A 15,333-nucleotide genomic window follows, 5' to 3' on the forward strand; every position below is an offset into this window, starting at 1 on the left:
GAAAAAAAGAAAATACAAAAAAGGAAGGCTTCCCAAGGTTTCCTTTACGATCTTGAAAGCCGAACGGCATCATTCAAAAGCAGACTGAGGTTCAAGGGGCAAAGGGGGTTTTTCATTTATGGACTGGTTATACCAGCGTCTTGTCCACTTCTAACCATTTACGACAGCACTTTGGAGACCCCACATCTGTACAGAGCCACCCCAGGAGGCTGCTCCTTGGAAGACTCAATCGAGATTTCAGCCTGGGACTGTCATAAATCTTACCTTCTGCATGTTTGGCTTGATACAGCGAACAAAGAAAGGATTAGAAGAGCTTAGCGTTGCCATTAAGGAATGCAGTGAGTCCTATTAGGGAGGAAAAAGTACATGTTGATTTAGTCTTAGTGTGTCACTCTTTAAATTTCTCAGCATCAAAAGTACTTATCAGAAATAAGAATAAAAAGCAAAACAATATAAGTCAGGAATAGTAAAGAGCTTTTTCACTTTTAATTGTCAACCTAATATAAAACTGCAAGAGACATTATAATTCATTGTAACTGAGATTATTTCATAGTATAAAAACTCATTTTTATCTTCCTTTGAAATAGTGCCATTTCAAAAAATGTTTGGTCAACAAAGCAAAAGGAACCCTAGGATATCTCAATGCTTTGTACAGAAAAACTGTGAAGTATCTGATTTTCTATTGTAATTATTTTCCCTAATTCATTATTTCTGTCAAAATAGCCAATACCAATGCTCATGTCCTTTGAGCCACAATATCTCACTCTTGTCTTCTAATCACCAGGTTATAAACATCAGATCAATCTATACCACTATTTTCCTTAAAATTTTTTGTTATGAAGGATTTTTTAAAAATTATTATTATTATTCACCAAAGCAGATAATATATTTAATGAGTCTATATCACCAGCTTCAGCTCAAAGCTATTGCATTCCGCCTGATCTCTGTCTCTATACATACTACTTCTATCTCTCACTGAAATCCAAATCCAGGGCCAGTGCTGTGGCATAATGGGTAAAGCCATTGCCTGCTGCGCCAGCATCCCATATGGGCGGCAGTTTGAGTCCTGGCTGCTCCTCATCTGATCCAGCTCTCTGCTATGGCTTGGGAAAGCAGTAAAAGTTGGCCCAAGTGCCTGGGCCCCTGTACTCATGTGGTTGACCTATAAGAAGCTCCTGGCTCCTGGCTCCTGGCTTCGGATCGGCTCAGCTCTGGCAGTTGTGGCCATCTGGGGAGTGAACCAGCAGATGGAAGACCTCTCCCTCTCTCACTGCCTCTGCCTCTCTATAACTCTGCCTTTCAAATAAATAAATAAATATTAAAAAAAAAAGCCAAATCCCAGATACCATATTATCTTATCCATCAATATTCCAGCATGTATTATTAAAGGTCAAATACTTTAAATATTATGTAATTAGAATGTACAAGAATCTCACATTTCATGTTAAAATGTTCAACTCCCCCAGATTTCATAATTCAAAAACAGGAGAGGAAGGACAGGAGGCAAGGGGAGAGAAGGGGGGGGCGGAGAGAAGAGGAAAGGAGAGGAGAAAGGAGGGGAGGGGAGAGGAGAGGAGAAAGGAGGGGAGGAGAGTGGAGAGGAGGTAAGGGGAGAGAAGAGGATGAGGGAGGGAGATGAGAAAGGATAAGAGGGGCCAAGAGGGGCCGGGGAGGGGAGGGGAGAGGATAAGGGAGGAGAGGGGGGGAGGGGAAGGGAAGGGAGGGGAAGGGATGGAAAGGGAGAAGAGAGGAGACAGGACAGAGGAGAGAAGAGGAGAAGAGGGGGAGAGGAGAGGGAAGAAGGAAATATGGGCAGAAAGAGCTCCCAGTGACTGGCTCATTTCCCAAATGCCTACAATGGCCACACTGGGTCAGTTGAAGCCAGCAGCTGGGAACTCAATCCAAGTCTCCCACATGGGAAGCAGAAACCCAACTACTTAAGCCATTACCTGGTACCGCCCCAGGACGCGCATTAGCAGGAAGCTGGACTCAGAAGCAGAGCTGGGACTCAAACCCAGTTACTACAATGTAGGATGCAGGCATTCCAACTGGGGTCTTAATCACTAGGCCACACGCTCACCCTAGATTTCATAATTTTTAAGCATTTTGTTTTTCTGCATCAGAATCCAAGTGTGGTTTAATTATTGTAGTTGGTTGACATACATGTCTCTTAATCTACTTGTGTTCCCTCTATTTCTGTCTGCCTCGGTTTTCTTACAGTTTTGATGCTAAAGACAACTAGATTGTCTACAACACTACAACTCTCTGCTCAGAAATCTTGAGGATTTCTCAGTGGACAAAGCCTCTTCACATTGTCTGCCCTTCATATTCTGATAACAAACTAAATTCTCGGCTGGTGTCCTGTCCAGAAGACCCTTATCTGCTGATGCCTCCAGAGGAAGGTCTCACATCTCTGACTCTGGAATGCCCTCTGGATGTCCTTCTCCTGCTCTCATTCTACCTGGAAGTCCACCTGGCCCTTCCTGTTTCCTCCACTCCTTGTCCAAGTCAGGTCTCACTTATGCACACAACCTTCCCAGGCAGCTCCAGGAAAAACTGACCTAGAAAAAGAAAACTGAGCACCTTAGCTGGAAGACTAAGAGCACAGGTTTCAGAGACAGGGACCCCAGTTTCAAGTAAAATCCCTGAGTCAGTCCTCTGAGGGACTAAGCAATCTCCACTTCGCTACACTTCACTTTTCTTCTCTCTAAAGCAGGGACGTCATATGTACTTGTAGGGTTACGTGTAAAGAATGAACAAGACAACATGTGTGAAGTGTGATTAGCCTAATGACTGGCACATGGGAGGTACGCAGTAAACGGTGGCTATGAATATCATATCCCACAGGAGTCAAACCTGCCCTTTGCACGGCAGTGCCCAGTGTTGCTGTCGTGTTGGTCGTGTCCTGACTCATCTCCCCTGTCTTGTACTCATACAACAGGTGTCACACAGAACCCAGCCCTGTGCAGATGTAATCAACGTGCTGAACTGCATGCTGCCATTTCCTCTTCATGTTAACATTTTCCACTTGAGAGTAAAACAATTAAGTTGGGGAAATGGTCTTCGTTTGTCCTACCTCCAAACCCCATAAAATGCTTACATCTTAAAATGCAAATAGGAACATTCTTATGGTTGTATTTAAATATGCAAATGGTCATTATTCCTATTTGGGAAAAATACAGAAATACACCCCGCTTTCACATGAGCCTTGAAATACAAACCGGAGTAATCAAAAATAGGCAAAGAGACCTTCTTAAGAAGAACTTTTATTTCAAATGCTTGGAAAAATTAGCTATTTCACATTTAATAAAGAAAAGAATCTACATGTTTTCATATGAGAAACATATTTATAAAGTGCTATTTTAAAAGCATGATATAAAGGAAAATAAAATTAAATAGTCTCATGGAACTCATATATACCCAACACCTCTTTTCAATTTTTTTTTTTTTAAAGATTTTACTTATTTGAAAGGCAGAAATACAGGGAGAGAAGGAGAGAGAGAGAAAAATCTTCCATCAACTGGTTCACTCCCTAAGTGGTCACAATGGTCTGGGCTGGGCCAGGCCAAAGCAAGGAGCTGGGCGTTTCTTCTAGGTCTATCAATGTGGGTGCAGGGGCCCAAGCACTTGGGCCATTCTGCATTGCTTTCCCAGGCACTCTAGCAGGGAGCTGGATCAGAAGTGGGGCAACTGGGGACTTGAACCAGTGCCCACATGAGATGCCAGCACTGCAAGCAGAGGCTTAACCACAGCCCCAGCCCCCTCAATTCTTAAAACCACAGTAACAACCAACTCATCACAGCCAGCGGTGGAGACTGACCTTGAACTGGGAGCTGACTGTGGGCCGCCGATGTTTGCTTCCACATTTCAAGGTGTCCTGATTGTTGCGGCTTGAAACGTGTTCAAATAGGTCATAGATGAAGTCGAATCTGTGTGAAGGAACAGCAGGGAGATCGTGAGGCTCACATACCTGATTATTACGTGCTGGGTTACTGTAATTATGGAGCATTTTCCCACTGATAATTAGAAGTATTACACCAAGACCTGGCAGGGCTAAGACAGCTTCCAATTTCAACCCAACCACTGCCAAAGAGCTTTAGGCACTGAAAAAAATGAGCCAGCCTTCAGAGCACCGAGTCTTGCAGAGAAGAATGGGGTTGGCAGTGATCCAAGGGTGGCACCCCACTGAGGAACGCCACATTTTCTGGGGTGCCACCCGATCCCCTGGAGCTGCAGCTTCCTTGCGTGTAGAAGTGAGATACCTCTTTCACCCATTTCCCGAGGTTGCAAAGATCCAACCAATTAACCTACAGAAGGGAACTACTGAGGGACACCACCCTGGAGTAAGGCAGACCAGGGTCCAAAATCTGCCTCCACCATCTCCCAGCTGCATCCCTAGGGTGAGACGCTTCACCTCTTATTAGGCTCCAGTTTCTTTCATCTGGAAAATGGGGACAACTTTAGAAGTATTCCCTGATGCTCTGATGAGATGGACATGAGAAAATGTATGCAAGAGGCTGAGCTCAGGGTGTCTGGCACATTTTACGTGCTGCTGTTAGTTCTTATGAAAGAGTTCTATGACACTCATCACCAGTGTTACTAGAGAAAAGGCTTCCCAGTAACTTCTTATCTCCCATGCACGGAAGGTGTTACGGGCTATAAAGCAGGGCGGTTGGGTGGCTTCACTGTCACTAGGAAGGGCAGGGAGGCTGTTCTGGTATCTGCACTCCCAAGGCGACAGCACCAGTGCTTCTCCTGGGGGCTTCTCACTTTGTTCCAACCCTTTTTCATTTTGGTTCTTGGGTGCTTGTCAATGTTCACTCTTTGAAGCTCTCTAAAGGTGCTTTGAGCTCTCTCTCGGGAAAAGTTCTGGTTGCACTAACAAGTCACAGATGTCAACGGTGAAAGGGAAGGGAGCGACCAAACAGCCCGAGTCCCTGGGTCTGCAGAGGGAAACCTGGGGCAGAAAGGCCCAGTTCCTCACTCCCATCCTAGACCGCTTACCACAAGAACAGAGGCACCCAGCACACCCACCTTGCTTTTTTCACTAGAACAGACTCCCACTGAAGAGCCACACATCAACTTAAACTTAATAACTATACAACTGCTCCAACAGGCAATGTGCTATGTTACATTTAAAACATCCCTCATTTGAGGCTGGCACTGTGGTGTAGCGGGCTAAGCCTCCTCCTGCAGCACCAGAACCAGTATGGGTGCTAGTTTGGGTTCTGGCTGCTCCTCTTCCCATCCAGTTCTCTGCTATGGCCTGGGAAAGCAGCAGAAGATGGCCCAAGTACTTGGGCCCCTGCACCTGCGTGGGAGACCCAGATGAAGCTCCTTGCTCCTAATCGGCCCAACTCCAGCTGTTGCAGCCATTTGGGTAGTGAACCAGCAGATGGAAGACCTTTCTGTCTTTTCCTCTGTACTCTACTTCTCAAATAAATAAATCTTTCTTTAAAAAATAAACATCCCTGATTTTCAAAGGCCTGAAAATTGACCTAAATATAAAATGAGCTAACAATGTTGTAAACAGTAAATCTTCACACAGGAGCGTTAGAGCAACAAAGACCACACACATCAACTGCTGAGCTTCTACACTGACACTTCTGATTGGCTCCTATTTGTCCCAATTCCAAGTGACAGACTGGCCACTTGATATTTACATTTCTAAAAATATTACAGCTTTTTAACAGTTGTACTACTTCCTTCTTTAGATAATATTTGTGTTACAGATTCATATTGGACACAGGTATTTGAAAACTCTCAGATAAGCATTTTTTTCCAAACACTTTCTCACAAATTCTCCTAAAAACAGGAATGTTCCCGACATCTTCTACAAAAATAGTTAAACTAATCATTTGAAAAGTTTCTGCATGTTTTAGCTATTCATTTAATGGTGTGAATTTACAATTCATGACTGTGCAATAAATTTATAGTTCTGGCTAAATTAACACTTATTTTTTGACACCCCTTATATTTACTAGAGATATGTGGCTCCTATAACACCAAGGCAGAAATTAATTCAGCATATGGCTCCAGGCTTGCCATGAAGAAGCAGGTCAGCTGAGTAATAGCCTGATATCTTAGGCCAAGCAGACTTGATACCAACTAGGCTCTACAGGTCACTGGTTACCAACTGAGGGTCTCGGGCAAGTCACTTAGCCACACCAAACCTCAGTTTCCTCATCTTTATAATGTGGTCAATAATAGTACCGAACTCTTGGCTCTGGGTCACTTTAGTCCTTCATTAAGAGTCAGTCAATGCTGCTACCATTATTCTGAAGGACTTCTGAAAATTTACCTGCTAAAAAACTAGGATCTAGGGAACTCTAGTAAAACAGTTCCTGGAAATTGGGCCGAAACTATGAGTCGAGGGCAGGCAGCTGCAGTTCGAGATAAGGCGCCAGATAAAGGCATGGGAAGCACCCCAACCGCCCCTTATCTGTAGGTCCCGGCAGACAGCAAAAGTATGCAGGGTATTTACTGCACGCCCCCGCCCTGCTTGCTTGGGAAACTGCCCGAACTGCCCCCTTCCTTAGCCCCTTACCCAGTAACCATTAACATATCCAATGAAATTGTAACACGACTAAATATGCTAATGTTGTGGTTTAAAGCTTTAAATACCCTGGAAAACTGATGTTCGGGGCTGCTCTCTCTGCACTACACTAGAGGGTGCTATTGAGACAGCCCATTTGCAAATGAAATAAACTTCCTCTTGTTATTACAGCGGTTGTTGAAGTGGAGGTCGTGTTTCTGGGGTCCGGTCAATTTGTGGGACGCCTGCTTAAGGGGTCTTACATTTCTTGGGGGCTCGTCCGGGATTTGGAACCCCAGATCCACCCTCCATCTCCCAACCGGAGGTAAGTCTTTTCTGTTCCGTGTATTTTTGTGTGTTTTATTGTTTGTCTGTACGGGCGATAGAGCGTCCGGGCGATAGAGCGCCGAAAGAGTGGGAAGCTGGTAGTAGGCAAGGACAGACGTGTCCGGACCCCTGGCTTCAGCCGTGGGGGGACGCCCCCAACGGTGTATTGGGGGGAAGGGAAGGACTTTGTCTCCCTCCTCCCCCGGGAAAGGCTGATAGAGCGGCCGACCCCATCTGAAGTCTTGTTTCAGTTTTGTTTTGTCTGGGAAAGGCTGATAGAGCGGCCGACCCCATCTGCAGTTTTGTTTCGTCTGGGAAAGGCTGATAGAGCGGCCGACCCCATCTGAAGTCTTGTTTCAGTTTTGTTTCGTCTGGGAAAGGCTGATAGAGCGGCCGACCCCATCTGAAGTCTTGTTTCAGTTTTGTTTCGTCTGGGAAAGGCTGATAGAGCGGCCGACCCCATCTGCAGTTTTGTTTCGTCTGGGAAAGGCTGATAGAGCGGCCGACCCCATCTGAAGTCTTGTTTCAGTTTTGTTTCGTCTGGGAAAGGCTGATAGAGCGGCCGACCCCATCTGCAGTTTTGTTTCGTCTGGGAAAGGCTGATAGAGCGGCCGACCCCATCTGAAGTTTTGTTTCAGTTTTGTTTCGTCTGGGAAAGGCTGATAGAGCGGCCGACCCCATCTGAAGTTTTTGTTTCAGTTTTGTTCTGTTCTGTTGTCGCGCGCAGCGTCTCTGTTTATCTTGTGATTGTGTTCTGTGTTACGGTTTACTTGCCTTTTGCCATTAACATGGGACAGGGACTAACTTTGAGCCTTGGCTGGACTGCGCACTCAGCTCTCTGCGTCTTTGCTGGGCCGCCCGCCTGGCCTGGTCGGGTGTGGCCTCTCCGCTCGAGCCTCCCTCCTTCCTCCTCCCCCGAGTCTCTCAGGCTCTGTCTGGAGAGGTGCCCATCCATCCTTACAGATGTCCCTTCCTAATAAACCTTGCTGTTTTGCCTCCCGCTGCTCTCTGTCTCACGCCTGAATTCTTTCTTGCGCGAAGACAAGAACCCTGCAACTTTGAGAAGACATCGGAGGTCAGTATTCCTTCCCTCAAGCGGGACCGGATCTGTGGAAGTGACCGTTGAGTGTCCGGCACCCCACAGCTCTCCGAGAACGCGGAGTCCCCCCGGCCACGGCTTAGCTACGGCCGAAACTCCAGAGGGATTGTAAGGAACGGGAGGGCGATTAGGAAGGCTTTTGGTAGCTTTGGTACATCTTAAAGTTTTTGTGAGCTATTACTGTTGCTAGGCTTTGATTGTCTGAGGACTGAATCTGGAAAGGAGCTCAAGTTAACTATCTGTTTTAATTGACTGTTTGCAGTAGTCCTAATTGATCTGGCTTTGGCTAAATTATAGGAGGTTCCCAGCACTCTTGGTGAAATGGCGCACCTACCCAACCCCACGGCCAGTCCTGCCAGGCCCCGGTGTGCGCAGTTTTCCCTGTAAATGGGGGACCACAGCCTTTCTCTGCACTCTATTCCAGTCCACGTGGCCTGCTGCACCCAGGCAGGCATAGCCAGATATCCCTATGGAAAGCGCCCCCCCCCAGGGCTGCTTTTTTTTCCTCTCCTGGAGGAATTTCCAACTCAATACTACTGCTGGCCTCACCTAAGGGAGCCAGAGCCTTAAGCCATTAACCCTTTCCAACCTGATGGGTTTTTCTCTTTGCAGTTAATGGAAGCCTAAGCAATGGTTCATATGCTGATGTCTAGTTCTTTTCTGTGCTGCTGTCCCTGACTTATCTGATGAGATAAGTGCCTTGAAGGTTTCACGTTTTTCTATTGCCATTATGAGTCTTGATTGGGAAAACTGCAACGCAAAGTTGTTTATGTTGTTTATCTGTTTTCAGTGTTTGAGTGATTACCCAACTGATCAGAAGTGTACTAATTGTTGGCTAAACCGCTTGACTCTGACAGCTTAAATTCTAAACCGAGTCTTCCAACTTTGGGCTTCCAGTCGGATCCCTGGAACTCTCAAAGGATGAGACTCTAAAATTTGTTAAAGTAACAGCTGCTTGAGTCAATTCAAATTATGTAAAATGTATTAAAGTGTTGTAAATGGTGTCAGACCTATGCTGTATTCATGTTTTTGCTTTCCAGCTAGAGTGGTCTTATGAAAATAAGAGTAAATTCTGTGTATACAAGCCTTTATGTTGTTAACATTGGTTCAGAGAATCAAGTTAATGCCAAAGCCCTTTGGTTTGCTTGGTAGCTCACTTGCTCGGTTTTACATGTCTTTGATATGCTTTAAACATGTTTCTCTTAACGATGAAGATCTTTTCAAAAGTTGTGTCCATGTTTGCTGTCCAGGAGGAGTTATTCTTATGTTACTTAAAAGCATGGAAATGTAATTTTGACTTTTAATTCAGATAATGGTGTGGTATTCATTAATAACTCAGTGTCTTAAGCCATCTAGGCATCAATGCTAAGCAAAATGTGGAAAAAATGTATTGTACTTTTCACATCTTAAATTCGATAAGAGAGACTGTTTAAGTTTGTTAACATGTATTCTCATAGATTGTCTATACATAACAATTCAAGACTATGTAAAAGTAACTACAGGTGTAAAATTTCAGAAGGTGTGAGCAAGTCATGAAAAATTTTAAAAGGTTTACAACTTTAAAATTGTTTACGGAGTTTTCTTTGAGTGCTAATGCCAAAATTACATTTACCTAAAGTTAAAGTCTAATCTTCTGTTACAACAATGAGGTTTTTTAAAAAAAAATTGTGCACTAATGTTAGTAAATATTGGGAAATGGTCTAAGTCGTAAATCTTGGAATCTGTTTTTGCAAAAACTGTAATGTCTATTTTAACAGTGTCTGCTTAATCGGTTGCTCTGCCATTTCTAGAGTTAGGTCCTGTAAGCTCTTTTTGACTCTGTTAAATAGTTCTAAATTATGTGAACCCTTATGTTTAAGGTTTTATTTCTGGTTTATTCGACAAACAAGAAACATAGAATTCATGTTCTGCCAAAGTAATCTATTGTGTACTCTACTGTCTCTGTTAAGTTCAGATTAATGAAAAGTATTGTTAAGCATCATGATCAGATCTGGTTTAAAAGTGTAAAAATCACCCTGACTAATGAATGGCTATCATTTCAGGATGTTAAGGAATTTTATTTTGACCAGGTACTCTTAAGTTCTCTTGGCACCTTTAACAGACTTTCTGAAAATCAGAGTTCTAAATTATCCGGACTTTTGACATCCCCAGAGGGCCCCTGGACATGTCAAAAGAGATATCTCTCATCTTGCAGAGATAATAACCAATCGGCTGTTTAGATTAAAAGTGGTGCCAAAATGTGAAATGATGCTAAACTTCAGCTATAAATGTGTTTCTTTCTAGCTGCTCCAGTCTCTGGCTCAGAAGCCAGATCCTTTAAAGAGGGACTGATGAAGTCTCCGTCCAGCTAATGCTGAACAACCAGGCATTACTAGTTCAAATGTATTACTAGTTTAAATGTGGATCAAATGGGAGGTCTAGCCAAAAGGGAGAGAGTGTTCCAAAAGAGACTTGGAGACGATGGGAGATGGTTATGCGGCAGGTGCTAGAGAACCAGATTCCAGGAGTCCAAGAAAACTCTAGTGTCCACAGGCTACACGGTGAAAGCCCGGAAGCCCAGGAAGTCAGTCTGGAGACCCGACTCAGCTGCCTCACTTCTCCTCTTTTCTCTTCCAGAAGGGAAGTTACTACAGTTCTGCAGGACTCTCCACTGTGATGTACGGTTTGATCCCCTGACCTTATGTAAGGAATGGTTGACCTTTTCTGTAATAATGCCTGGCCACAGTATGGAGGACCAAACAGCATAGCCAAAATAAGAGGTTAAACTATGAAATAATGTGACAGCTAGATCGATTTTTTGATGTATGCGGTAAATGGGCAGGACTCCCCTTTTAGACCAAATTGAGGGATGAATAAAAAGTTGTACTGATGACCTTAAAGTATGCAAGCAGGTCACCACAGTTGATCTTACCTAAAAGGTCATAGTTCTCCTCATGGGCACGGTCTTAACTCGCAGGAAAATACTAAGTGTCAGAATTTGCCCATGACCATAGTTTTTTAGCTCACCCTAATATTAAAAAAATCAGGGTTGGGTTGAGCACCCCCTTGACTGACATAGAGGCTGCCTCCTTGGTCTATTTCATTAGAGACCAGGAGAACGAGGAGCAAGCTAGCAGCAGGAGCGATATAAGAATAGGCAACAGGCTAATCTATGGCTTTCTGCACGGTGATCTGCCGTCAAGGAGACCCAGCAAGGCCAGTGCACCCCAAACAGCACCTGTTGCTGATATAAGGAGCCAGGGCATTGGGCAAGCAGCTGTTGAGACAGAAACTGTCTTCTGTCAGCTCTGCCAAGAACACAGCCACTGGACACGGAACTGCCCTGGGTGTCGAAGGACTCCTGGTTCAGAACCGCAGACCTTGTGGCCCCGAGCTAAAAAGCCTTTAGCTCTGCCCAGCCTCTGCCTAGATTCTAGCTCCAGCCACTGCTATTGAGGGGATGGCCTAGGGTCAGTGAAACGCAAGTTGCCTATTTGTACCAGCCTCCTATTAAAGCTCTCCTCCTAGTCCAGCCAGGTAATGCAAGTCAACAGGGTGCCTCCCTTAAAGGAAATTCGCATCACCCCTGTATAGGTCTGGGCCTCATGCACCCAGCCAGGCCTTAAACATCTATCCAATAGTATTAAGCTTAGAGAAAGTCCTCCCTGCCAGTTCCTAAAAACAGGACTTTCGGTAACAGCTAACTCAGTCCTGCACCTATTCGGACAGGTCCTCACTGAGGACTTAAAGGGACTATCTCTTGAGGGGGGTGCACAATAATCCATAATGTAGATGATTAAATGTAAATAATTTGTAGTCTGTCTCCTTTCCCAGTCTGAGACTCTAGTCTAGAGTCTTAACTTCCTAGCAAAACTAGCTACTAGGTATCTGGAGGAAAACAAAGCATTGGTAGTCCATTAAAGTGTTAAATATTTAACCCTTATTCTCTCCCCTGGGGAGAAAAAGCCAGCCCCAGAGAGGATATGGGCCATGCAGCAAATTCATGCCAGTTCCAGGGGAAAGTGGTCCCCTCCACTCCTGTACTGAGGCTATAGACTTGATCTGTGCCAACAGAAGGGACCTAAAAGACAGCCCCCTGACTAATGCAAATAAAGTTTGGTTCATAGATGGAAGCAGCTTTGTCAGACAGGACCTGCTTCTCAGGGTATGCAACAGTTACAGCATGGCACGTTATTGGAACGTGCTCTGCCCCCAGGAACTTTTGCTCAGCTAGCAGAACTGATTGCCTTAACCAGAGCTCTAGATCACACAAGGGATTTTTAAGGCATCTTCACTCTGCATGGAGACCTTAGTCTTCTGGTAAGGTAAGAAGGGCCAACCAGGCTCTATGGAAAACATCAAGTACAGAAATGTGTGCTTGGTAAGAAAGGCTTAGAAGGAAAGAGTGTTGTTGGTAAGAAGGGTTTAAAAAAAAAAAGGAAAGGACATGGTTTGTAAGAATGACTTTATCCTGATGGCTAGTTTACTCTAGACTGGAATGGAAATGGTGAAATGTTTAAAGTAAGTTGAAGAGGGTGTGTGAAAGTCACAAAAGGTTATAAGAAAAAGTGTTAAACATACTAACTACTGCTCCAGGGGGTATCTGTGCCATGCTCCAGGAAAAATGTTGTCTCTGAGTCAATCAGACTGGACAGGTACAAACCCAAATTTGTACTTTTCCTGGACAATTCCAAACAGCTCCAGGACCAGGCCAAGCAGGGCTGGGATTTCTGGCCTAACATCTGGTCATGGAAATCTTGGCTATTTCCTCTCCTTGGCCCAATAACTTCTGTGATCTTGCTGCTTCTCTTCAGACTGTGTGTTTTTAATGCCCTTGTTCGTTTTGTCTCTAGCAGACTAAGAGCTGTTAAACTCCAAATTGTCGTCAGATAAGGCTTCCAGCCCATCCCACTGGACGACCTGAGCAGCCCCCTGGACCGAGCAGCACAGCCTTTCTAAGGCTACTGTCACATACCATAAGACAGATAGCAAGGGGAAATACCCAAATCTCCCTCGACGCCCACATGCCAGCTTTGAAGAAGTTACAGAAGACAGAACTCCATCCATAATCCCAAAAATTTTGGGTATTCCTCTTGAGGGGAAATGTTAGGTAGGAAGTCAGTCATGAGCTTATGTGTGTGTGACAGGCCTAAAGAGAAGACAACTATATGCATCTGCATCTCAAACACCCCGCTCCCTTCCTTTGTTTCAGACCTTCAACAGAGGATATAACAGAGACAGGGGTTAAGGGGGATCCCTAAAATTTTAAGATTAAAATTGGCCAAAAACAAAAAGGGGGGAATGAAGGACTTCTGAAAATTTACCTGCTAAAAAACTAGGATCTAGGGAACTCTAGTAAAACAGTTCCTGGAAATTGGGCCGAAACTATGAGTCGAGGGCAGGCAGCTGCAGTTCGAGATAAGGCGCCAGATAAAGGCATGGGAAGCACCCCAACCGCCCCTTATCTGTAGGTCCCGGCAGACAGCAAAAGTATGCAGGGTATTTACTGCACGCCCCCGCCCTGCTTGCTTGGGAAACTGCCCGAACTGCCCCCTTCCTTAGCCCCTTACCCAGTAACCATTAACATATCCAATGAAATTGTAACACGACTAAATATGCTAATGTTGTGGTTTAAAGCTTTAAATACCCTGGAAAACTGATGTTCGGGGCTGCTCTCTCTGCACTACACTAGAGGGTGCTATTGAGACAGCCCATTTGCAAATGAAATAAACTTCCTCTTGTTATTACAGCGGTTGTTGAAGTGGAGGTCGTGTTTCTGGGGTCCGGTCAATTTGTGGGACGCCTGCTTAAGGGGTCTTACAATTCTATATCTCGAGTCACTGTACTGGCAAAATATTGTCTGGGAAGAAGATACTACATCAAGGTGCTTCCAGAATAGTAATTTGTTTTAATAATTATAATACATTTGTACAAATTTCATTTATTTTAATTTTTATCCACTTTTCATTTGAAAGGCAGAGAGAGAGAGGAAAAGAGACAAAAAGATCTTTCATCCCCACTGGTTCACTCCCCAGAAACAGTCCAGGCGAAAAGCCAGGAGCTGAGAACTCAATCTGAGTCTCTCATATGGGTAGCAGAGACCCAACTACTTGAGCCATCACCTGCTACCTCCTAGGGTAATTGCATAAATTTTGTTTGTTACTGACTTTGTGGAGGAAAATGATGTACGTACCGGCTTTCTCTTAGCAAGTTGAGAAGGTCATCTCTAAAGGTATCTCTGTTCTTCTCCAAGATGCCTCGGACATCATACTGCACCTAGTTATGAAAAAAATAAGACCAGACTGATCAAAAGAATAACTTCAGGTCATAAGCATTTCCATTCATGTTAGACTCACAAAGATAAATCATTTCAATAGAGGCATGATTAGTTTCTGAATCTATGATTTCCTCTATATATATACCAAGTGGGGAGATGTTGTGAGTAACTTAGTAAGAAGTTACCTCTCCAGCATAGTGTTTCACTCCAAAATTGTTGACCGCAACTCTGGGCTTCACATAAAAGTGGTTATTCTATTAAAAAAAAAAAAGTAATGCCTTATTTCACCCAGTGATTCCTTCTGACTTCCAAAGAATATTAAATACTGGTGGTGGAACCAATATCAAATCTTGCCACGTGTCAGAGTTGTAGGGCACGACATAAGATATACTTTGTCAAAACCATGCAACTCATGACTGTGTCATTAAGAGTAGGCTAACAATTTTCAGTTCTGTATCCACAAAACACTTGGACATATTCTGACAAGTAGCCCCAAACCCAATCCTGATTTATTTCAACTTGGCTCCACTAAGAGAAGAATTTCAAGTAGAGAGGAGAAAAAAGTTAAATGTAGGAAAAGTTGAGCCAACAGTGCTGAGACATCTTGTACGTAATCTTAATTCACAGATCTGCTATTCAGACATAATTAAGAACAGGCAGATTTTGACATACAGCATGCTGATTGTGTAACTTCTCCAATAAGGTGCTGTCTGTGGCTTGAGGAAAATGGCTTTCTTCATTGATAAGAGCTAGGAGGCCAAGTTTCTAGAAGAGGAAAGAAAAGGGTCAAATGATTAAGAGGTGAATGTGTATCTCTCAAACTATCTGAGAATTCTTTCCCCTTTCTATCAGTCAGTGGTTAATATAAAAATGATAGGGTGATTTCTTAGAGAATTTCATATTCCTACACTGTAAAGAAAACCAATTAATTTGAACTCTAAGAAAATACTCTGAAAAATGGAGCCCACTACAATTTTGTGGATAAAACTTTTAGAACTGGCACATCTACTATTGATGTTGGCAAGGCTTTCCTGCTTCCAAGTGAAGCCAATTCACACACTGTTGATTCTCAAATACTGAGTTCTATGAGACAATAGTTTTAAGGCAGCCAAGTAT

At 44.0% G+C, this 15,333-nt stretch overlaps 1 protein-coding gene across 2 annotated transcripts in view; it reads right to left on the minus strand.

Moving 5' to 3' along the window:
• MYO10 (myosin X) overlaps window positions 1–15,333 on the minus strand; it is a 251,839-nt gene that overhangs the window by 79,858 nt on the left and 156,648 nt on the right. For both annotated transcript variants that reach the window (XM_062212206.1, XM_062212207.1), the window contains 5 exons: window positions 14,890–14,982; window positions 14,403–14,471; window positions 14,134–14,216; window positions 3,821–3,929; window positions 265–345 (listed from right to left, as the gene is read on the minus strand). In XM_062212206.1, coding sequence (XP_062068190.1) covers window positions 265–345; window positions 3,821–3,929; window positions 14,134–14,216; window positions 14,403–14,471; window positions 14,890–14,982 — 435 coding nt within the window. The remainder of the gene's footprint in view (window positions 1–264; window positions 346–3,820; window positions 3,930–14,133; window positions 14,217–14,402; window positions 14,472–14,889; window positions 14,983–15,333) is intronic.

Source organism: Lepus europaeus, chromosome 15, assembly GCF_033115175.1.
Source record: "Lepus europaeus isolate LE1 chromosome 15, mLepTim1.pri, whole genome shotgun sequence".
Lineage (NCBI taxonomy): Eukaryota > Metazoa > Chordata > Mammalia > Lagomorpha > Leporidae > Lepus > Lepus europaeus.